The 9,841-nt window shown below is 43.6% G+C and overlaps 1 protein-coding gene across 1 annotated transcript in view; it reads left to right on the plus strand.

Moving 5' to 3' along the window:
• The first annotated feature begins 373 nt into the window (after nucleotides 1-373).
• Nucleotides 374-9,841, plus strand: part of FMN2 (formin 2) — a 343,234-nt gene continuing 333,766 nt past the window's right edge. The window contains 1 exon segment of the mRNA XM_012644334.1: nucleotides 374-1,946. Within this exon segment, the coding sequence (XP_012499788.1) occupies nucleotides 374-1,946 (1,573 nt within the window).

A 9,841-nucleotide genomic window follows, 5' to 3' on the forward strand; every position in this document is an offset into this window, starting at 1 on the left:
AGAGGAAAGGATTTTCGCGCCCAGGTTCTGCGAGGAGCCGGGCGGGGGCCGAGGGGGCGGCGGCGGGCGCGGGGCCAGGCCCACGCTGCGTCCCGAGCAGCCATTGGCGGGCGCCGCGCGCTGCACTGAGCATGTTCGCGCCCCGCCGGCCCGGAGCCGCAGCCGCAGCCGCAGCGACGGCGGCCGCCGCGCATTATGCAAAGCGGCGGCAGATGCGAGCCGGACCGGCCGGGAGCGCGTCGGCCTCTCCTCCCAGCTCCTCGCCGCGCCGCCTGACTCGCCCCGGAGACTCCCGCGGCCCGGGCCCGGGGCCGAGGAGGGCCGGGATGGCCTGAGTGCCCGGGGCGCGGCGGCGCAGCGGCGGGATTGCAACATGGGGAACCAGGATGGGAAGCTGAAGAGGAGCGCAGGTGATGCCTCGCACGAAGGCGGCGGCGCCGAGGATGCTGTGGGGCCCAGGGATGCGGAAGCCACAAAGAAGGGGAGCGGGGGCAAGAAGGCGCTGGGCAAGCACGGCAAGGGGGGAGGGGGCGGCGGCGGGGAGCCCGGCAAGAAGAAGAGCAAGTCGGACTCCAGAGCCTCGGTGTTTTCCAACCTGCGGATCAGGAAGAACCTGTCCAAGGGGAAAGGCTCTGGGGGCTCCCGCGAGGATGTGCTGGACACCCAGGCCCTGCAGACCGGGGAGCTGGACAGCGCTCACTCCCTGCTCACCAAGACCCCGGACCTCAGCCTCTCGGCGGACGAGACGGGCCTGTCGGACACCGAGTGTGCGGACCCTTTTGAGGTGACCCGTGTAGGGGGTCCTGGGCCTGCTGAGGCTGGGGTCGGCGGCCGCGCGGTCGCCGAGGATTTAGAAACTGCACCAGGGGCGCAGGATGGACAAAGGACCAGTTCGGGTTCGGACACGGACATCTATAGCTTTCACTCTGCCACGGAGCAAGAGGATTTGCTTTCAGACATCCAGCAGGCGATCCGCCTGCAGCAGCAGCAGCAGCAGCTGCTGCTCCAGGGCTCCGAGGAGCCTGCAGCGCCCCCCACCGCCACCTCCCCTCAGCCTGGGGCCTTCCTGGGCCTGGACCAGTTCCTGCGGGGGCCGAGCGGCGGGGCTGCGGAAGCCCGGGACAGTGTGGACACAGAGCAGGCGCTGTCCGCGCTCTCCGACCTGCCCGAGAGCCTGGTCGCTGAGCCCTCAGTGCCCGAGCAGCCGCGGACCCCGGGCGGCCTCCTCTCCTCCGAGGCGCCCGGCCTCCCGGGGGCCCAGCCCGGGGCGGAAGACTCGCCCTCGTCCACGGCCTTCCCGTTTCCCGAGGCCGGGCCGGGGGAGAGCGCGGTCGGAGCTCCCGTGCAAAGGGCTGGGGACACGGATGAGGAGTGCGAGGAGGATGCTTTTGAGGATGCCTCCCGAGGCTCTCCGGGGGAGGAGTGGGGCCCGGAGGTGGGAGAGGAGGCCGCGCAGAGGCGGGAGGGGGAGCCGGAGGAGGGGGCGCGAGGGCCCGGCACCCCCACTGCCGCCTCCCTGCCCGGCAGCCCCGCGCCCAGCCCGCGCTGTTTCAAGCCCTACCCACTCATCACCCCCTGCTACATCAAGACCACCACTCGGCAGCTCAGCTCGCCCAACCACTCCCCGTCCCAGTCCCCTAGCCAGAGCCCCAGGATCAAGAGGCGGCTGGAGCCCTCCCTGAGTCGGGGGCCCAGAACTGCTCTGGCCTCCGCAGCCGCCCCGGCCAAAAAGCACCGGGTCGAAGGCGGCCTTGCTGGCGGCCTCAGCCGTTCTGCGGACTGGACCGAGGAGCTCGGCGGCCGCTCGCCCCAGCCGGGAGGCTCCGCGCACCTGCTGGAGTGCGGAGTGGCCACGGAAGGTAGCGGCGGTGGGGTGTCCCCGGCATCGGCCGCCAAGGCGTCTGGGGCGCCCGCGGCTGCAGATGGCTTCCAGAATGTGTTCACAGGTGAGCGCACCCTGCTGCCCGCCTCCAGGTCGCACGTCGCCTGCCAATCAGGGCCTTTGGCCACCCTCCATCCCTGGGCTCTGAAAGGCTGTGACCTGCTAGTTGGCGGCAGGTCTCTTCTTCATAAGGAATCCTGTTCTTCCCACCTAACCCCCTCGGCGAAGTACCCTGGACGTGTGCTTGTTGGTTTTCAGTTTTCTTACAAGGTGTTGTAGGAAACAACTCAGTCGTGTCTGTCCTAAGTCATCTCAAGAAAAGGATGCTCTCTCTGTCCATTTAACCGAACATCTGCTGTTCTCTATGCTCAGGGTCACGCCAAGCAGATAAACTTCTTTTTTGCCTTGTTAGCTGAACCATCATTCTTCTCTTTCCCTCCTCATCACCATAGCATTAAAAAGAATAAAATGGTTCATGGTCTTTTTGCAAGGGTCGGTGTTGGAGGCACAAATCATTTATTCTAGCGCTATCCAAACACGTTCTCTGACCGCTCTAATACCTATGTGTATGTGTGTATGTACATGTAGACACACACGTAATATGTAGCTCCTATTTTGCAGCAATCAGGGTTCTACTATTTGGGCAAATTAAGCGGTCACTTCCGTTTGCTGATGCAAGCAAATCTGGTATGTACTATTAGAAAATTAATAAATAAATGGAATAGTAGGGATAATTTTCATTCGGTTTCATGATCCAGTCAAAACAGGCTGTAGTTTGGAGGTAGTGAAGGCGATTGAGAAGGCCAAAAACACACCTGGTCCAACTGATACCCCTCCTCCGTAGCATTTGTTACAGACTCTCACGCTCAGGGCAGCATAGAGCGCAGCTAAAGGATCAGTTTTCTGTGGTCAGTGTCAAGTAGTATAATGAGTTTATCCTTGCTTACCAGCTTATAGGTCCCAAGGCCTTACCCCAAGAGCTCACTGGTAAAGTTTCAATTTGTTTCCCGTTTACTTAACATCTACTTTTAATTATTGAATGAAATAGAGTGTTAGAGTTTAATGAATAGGAAAAAAGAAAAAAAAAAACCTTATGTGAGTGTTGGCAGGTTTGTGATAAATATTTGATTAAAAAATTCAAGTGCAATATGAAAAATTTTAAAATCTATTATTTTAATAAATATGTTATTTATCAAACATTACCTTCATGAAATTTCTCAGTGATGACAGATACTTTTTAGCTGGCTAAATGTGATAGCTACTTTTATTGACCACATTTTTATTTTCATCTATGGGCTTTTATTTTGCTTTGTAGAATCTTATACTTAAAAGTAGATTTTTCTATTCATTTCACATGCTCTTTTTTCTTCTTTTCCACCCTTCTCGATTGTATGGATTCAGTTAAAAGGAATGTCTGTAGTTTTATGCCCACTAGATAAATTATAAGAAACATGCAAAACAACAACAAAAAAAGACATTTTTGATGGATGAAGATCGGAAAGCTCTTGAGTTAATTTTTGTGAATTTAATATTGGTGAGAAGTCATATATTTTCTCTTTAGGTAACATTCATTTGTAAATTTTTCTAAAAATGAAAATAATTCACCATCATTAAGGTTATCAATCACTAATGTTAATGATTGATAATTTTAATATAGCATAAGGCTTTGGAAATTTATTCATTTAGCAAATATACATGTATATTTGCAGATATATGTATATACACACATTTGCATATACATGCATGTGTAGATATATATGTGTGTATGTACATGTGTATGTGAGATATATACATATATATTTTTGTATATACTGGGCAGCCGTATTGTGCCAGGCAATATGCTGGATGATAGCTAGTACACGGACCATTAAATTATGGTTCTGCCTTTCCACGGCTCACTGACTAAATAAAGAGGTGACATGAAATAAATACAGTGCACGGTGTGCAGGGAGCACCAAGGATGCAGTGGCTGGCTTATCTCCTTGGCGGGGGGGGTGAGGAAAGAAGACTTGACAAAGAAGGATTGAATAGAGGCCTGAAAGATCATAGGGCTCTAAATAGGCTGAAGGTTTGTTTTCTGTTTAAAAAGTGTCTTCTTAAAACTTGCATTTTATTTTAATTTGCTAAGTATTTCCAAATTTGAAATTTGGGACTCTTAAAGGAGTTCTGATCAGAAAGTATCTGGATTTTGTTGACCTCTCCAGGCAGATTTTTTCTCTGGGCAGAGAAAAGTACAGAGTTAGTCATTTAAATGTCGACATCACCTACTTTTGTATTTGATGGAATCACTGGTCAGTGATCAGCAGATAAATTTTTTGTGTAGCAGCTTCCATGGGTTTATCTCATTCACTTGGCAATGTTCAGGAAAAAAAAATCAGTAGGTTTAATCTACCCTTGTGACTGGTGGGGAAATGGAGGTAGAGAAGGAGGTGAAATAACTTTCTCAAGGTCATACTGTGATTCATTCAGAGGAAGAGCCAGAAATAGAAGCGAAGTCTACTGATTCAAGTCTGAATGTCCTTGCTTATTACTCCTGTTTGGATGTTCAGAGCTTTGAGATGATACATAGAGTAAAAGCTGTTTCTAAAAATGTTATAGGACTTAGGGCCTTTACTTATGAGGTTTTCCAGTTTCTGTTTTTAATAAGGTGTTCTCGTTTAATGGTTGAACATCTGGCCTTCCTTGGGGGCTGGATGAAAGGTGGTTGTTGGCCAGAGTGAACCAGATTTTCTCTAGGCAGCTCTCACGGAAACTATTCTTATGGTGGTGGAGTGAATCCAGACTGACGCAGGCCTGTGTTTCTCAGCTGTTGACTCTTGTCTTGTCATCTGCCGTAACATTTTCTTCTTTACTATCCTCTGCTATTTTTTATGGGTGTCTTGGAAATTACCAGAGGGTTGGGGAATCCTAGCATTGTCCTTGGAGAATCGTTTTTTTGGTCTTAATTTTGCAAGTATTTGGATCAATTAATTGCCAGCTGCCTTCGAGGCAGGTGATCATTATATCTATAAGCTTCCATAAGGATCTTTTATTTTTAAACCATAGAATGAGAGTTGTCAGCTCTGCAGGAAGGGACAGATGTTTTTCACGTTTTACTGCCTTCCAAATGTAGGGAGAAAATTCAAGTGAAAAGGGATCTCCATGGTGCATGTTTGTGTCTCTTTGGTAGATATAAAAACATTTAGCTATGAGGGAGAATAAAACTTTATCTTGTTTTAGCTATTAAGAAACTGACGATGTCTTAGGACATTGTGTTTAAATATTTCACAATTAATTTGTTTGAAATAGATCTTTTTCAGTGTTTAGTTAAAAAAATTGCTTCTGAAATTTGAGAGGTTCCTTAACACTAAGTATAACAGAAGCTTGGTACTAGAGTTTTGCAGTTAATTAAAGTTTAGATATCTAACATGTTATATTTGTGACGCTAAATCACTGTTGAGAGGAATCTTTGAAAAGTCACTTATGTGCTTATCTTTTTTTAAACACACAGAATAAAAGTTTAATCTGTTTTAAAGGGTTTAATGTCATCTCCAGGCACATCATTTTTACATCTTATGAAAACATTAGTGATGTCCTCAATAGCTATTGAAGTGTGTAGGTTGGTGGCTTCAGTTTCTGTTTTTGTATCTATATAGTTTTCTTGACTCTTTCTTTGCTGTCAGCTATTTACTCTTAGAGCTATCTTTGTTCTTTACCTGACCCCCAATTCCTTGTAGTTTGATTTTTCTGATCAATTTGTTGTTGGCTTATAAATCCTGTGATTATGATATTAGCTATATTTATTGCACTTATACTAAATGCCAGGCTCTGTGTTGGCTCATTACATCGTCATCTCTAATCCTTTTAACAGTCTTGAAGTGTAGCTGTTCATACTAATTTTTCCAATGTGCAAACCAAGGCTCAGACAAGTGAAGTACCTTGCCTAAGGGCATGAAGCTAGTAAGTGGCCCATCTAGGATATGTCCATAGAAAACCAAATCTGTTGTTAACGTGTATAAGATACAACCAAGGGAATCAGTGAGTGTTTGGACAACTAGCTAATTAATAAAGTGTGAGCTTTAGAACTTGGATTGTGTAACTCTTATTTTGGCCTTTCGAAAGGTTATCTTGATTTTTTTGTATCAATAGAGAGAAGGATCCACTCTAGGAGTACACATTTTGTCATATGGCTTGTTAAATTGTTACACTGAATTTTTTAAGGAGAAGTATGATTTCTAGTAGTAGCACCTGACAGAGTACAGATGTCCAGTTAATGTCCAATAAATGAATGAAGGTCAGAATTATCCCTGAGATGTATTATGTCTTACTATAAAAGAAAAGAGGGTTATAGGAATGCTGTCCTTTTCCCTAAATACTGCCTTACTGGGTTCCATATATCAGAACAGAATTTGGCAGCATGAGCTACGACAGGAAGCACTGCTCTTAAATCATTTTAGATTGGTCTGAAACATCCTTTCTCATGATTTCTTTAGGACTATGGTTTGGATTGAAGTCAAGTACCCCAGTAGCTTCAGTGATGGGTTTTAATGACTGCTTTATGAGTTGAGGACTGGCCTAGTTTTAAGTGCATTCAGGCATTTGGATATAAGCCATGAGTATTTGAAGTGGAACAGGTACTTTTAGTGCTTTTCCTTTTGATCCTATTTAAAAGGTGCGGAAAATATACAGTTGGATGATGGTAGCAGTAGTTATTTTAACTACTATTCTAGGTATATTTGCACCCCAGCTTTGCTATTTAGCTAAATGACTCTCAAGTAGTTTTCCCTCGTATCTATGAAGGTAGAGGAGTAATTTCAAGATGATAATGTTAAGATTAAATGAAATAGTGTATTTAAAGCCGCTGCAACTCTGCCTGGTACAGGAGAGGCACTCAGTTGGCGCTAATTGCTCTCCTGACCTGATTTATTATCTTAATAAACTTCATTGTTCCAAGTGGTTAGAACCAAATTTGTTAAAACAAAACAACTCTGAAACTGTATGCAAAAGACTTGGCAGGATGTGAATTGACCAGATGCTAGTTGAAAATTAATATTTCTAGTCACTAGGGCTTTTCTTTTTGAAAATTATTTTATGCATCGTGTTTTGTTTTTCTTCCTTTTTTTCCATTTTCTATGATTGTTAGCATTTTTGTCACTTTATCAGAGAGTTTGGTTTTCTTAGGGGTTTGGATAAAGAAAGCATATGATGGGGGTGTGGCTGTGAGATTAGGGGCGAGGTGATGCTTTCCAAGGGAGTTTTGGGGAAGAGGAGGCAGCAATTGACACCCTCAGTGTTTATGTTCTGCACAGCATCTGGCTACCACCGCCTGACTTTGCAGCTTTGCCCTCCTACGAGTTCCTTCATGAACTTTCTACTTTAGACAAACTGATCTGCTTACTGTTCTATATAACTTGCATTTCATTTTCCCTGACTTTGTGCCTTTGTCTCAGTTTTACTCTCTTGGAACACATCATTTGTCTCTTTCGATTTAGCATCTGAAAAGGGCTGATTGAATTTCCATTTCCTCTGTATCTTTTCTAGCAAGAGAGACCTTACTGGTTGTCATCTGATTGTCTTTGTACTTAATGTCTATATCATATTATATATGCTTCTTGGATTTAGGAATTCTTTTGGTCTTCTTTCTTGTCTCCTTCTGCTTCTCCTTCCTCCTTGCCTGCTCACCTGATTCTGTCCATTCATTCAGTGTCTATTCTTCAATTAATCCATCTACAAATACCTATTCTGTGCCTTGCTGTGTGCTAGTCAATGTGATAGGCAAGGAATACACTGAGGTCTTGGTGAATATTTTTTCTCCATTCGGGGTGAGCGTGTGATATAGATGAGTTGGGTATCCAGGCTTCCTATTGGCAACAAAAACTAGTTGAATTTAATCTGGAAAATTGCCAACGTTTTGGGGCAGTCAAAATGAATTATTTCCACTGAGGAGTGATTGAATCAGTGGTGGAGGTAGAAAAATACTTTGGTAGAACTTGTGTTGAGAGAAGAACATCTATTCTTGTTTCTGCAGGTTAATTTTAAAATAATAATGATATTACAGTAATGCCGAGCTTCCAAATATAAATTTTATTGGTAATGAAATAAGAGATAAAGGGAATAGAGAAAGTTCTAATCCTCTGTTTTTATTCCTGCTTTTGTATTATAGGTAATAACCTGATGTTAATGAAATTTAGCATTAAGGGACCCTTAGGAAGAAACAAATAAATACTACCTGTGACTTGATGCTTATTGGATATAATTTTAGTGACTGAAAACTTTCTAAGGCTCTTTAATATTAAAACTGTAAATATATAGAAAATATGACTTCTACTCAATTTGCAATTTCAGTTAGTAAAGCAACATAGTTATAACAACAAAATTATAGGAACAAATAATAATGGTTTACTGGATGCTTTAAGAAGATGTTAACTGTGCTAGAAAATCATTATCCTTTTGGCACCTGCTCCACTGTGGGTGAGAGAGAGGGAAAAATGTATGTCTTCCTCCTTTATAAAGATGTGCTTGGAAGTGACGATTGTGTAGGCAAATTGCCGCCACTCTTCTGTGATCTAGTCAAGCTCTAGCGTACCACGGACCCATTAGAAGCTTTATTATTGTTATGCCAGAGCTCCGACAGGCTGAAAATAGTGCTCTTATTTTTCAGGAGGAATGGAATAACTTCTTGAGAAAAGCAAGCCTGTATTGCATTTTAAAATTATGCTTAAAATGCATCAACACTACTCAGGTTTCTTTTTGTACTTCATGCAGAAGGATTCTTTGTTGTAGTACTCGGAGGTAACAGTGGACATGTATGGACGGTAATTCTGTATCAATGAAATGGTTGCTTTAGGTACACAGGAGAGGAAAGAATGTTTATCAGTAAGCTACTATCAGCACTATGGCAAGAGAGAATGTTGAGAAGCCTTTCAATGTACTGCCCTTTTCAGTTTTGCCACCGGTTTCCTGTAAGATACTGAGCAATAATTTCTTACCTCTTTGTAACACCCTGGTTTCCCAGGCTGGGAAAGTGAATGCAATCTTGCTGGGAACTTCCTCCTTCAGGTCCTTTTCAACACTGTGATCCTGTAGAAACGATGGGTCCAGCAGGTACCTATTCTGCCTGATGGTGATAATCTGCATATTTAGAGCTTTTCTTGATTGTTAGAGCTGAAGAAAACGCCTGTGCCGGAGGATCCATTTATATTATGGAGTAAGGATGCCTTGGGTACGTTATGGTTGATGGTAGGAGCAGTGATATTCTGACGTTGACAGTTTTGACCAATTTTTGATTCATGCCAAAGGAGGTTTAAATTGGTTGGACTGTGATTATCTGATGTGAACATAGGACCTTGCATTTTCCAACCCTGACACAGTGATTGTGTACAGTGGTTGATCCTTTTTTATGAAAATACGTGAAAGGGAAAGCTATGCTGTGCAATGTATGACCCAAAGATTTAGAGTATATTGAGTCTTTTTAATATTGGCACAGAGTATACTGAGAAAGTCCTTGTAGATTCGTTATCTGCAGTGTAAGTCATCTCCTATTCTTGGATAGATTAAAGGCTTTGCATTTTTCCTTAGAGATTAAACTTCTCAATAAAAGCAGTACTATTAATTCTCTTACTTCAATATACTTTAATATATTGGTTTTTGTTATATTTTCAGTCTTTCCGGTTATTACAGATGCTTACTCAAATAATGTTTATGAGTCTATGGTATGCCATTTAGAAATTTGCATTTACATTAAAAATTTCTTACAGATTAGAAGGGTAAAAGTTTTGAAAGCTTCTAGGTTTTTTACTTTTGTAAAAAAAAAAAAAAAAGTTTTATTTGCCCTTTAAGAAGTATACTTTGTTTAACCCATTAAGGGGAAAATGGACTAGAACAGAATAATGTTTATGAGTCTATGGTATGCCATTTAGAAATTTGCATTTACATTAAAAATTTCTTACAGATTAGAAGGGTAAAAGTTTTGAAAGCTTC

The sequence above is a fragment of the Propithecus coquereli genome, unplaced genomic scaffold, assembly GCF_000956105.1.
Source record: "Propithecus coquereli isolate 6110/MARCELLA unplaced genomic scaffold, Pcoq_1.0 Scaffold210, whole genome shotgun sequence".
NCBI lineage: Eukaryota > Metazoa > Chordata > Mammalia > Primates > Indriidae > Propithecus > Propithecus coquereli.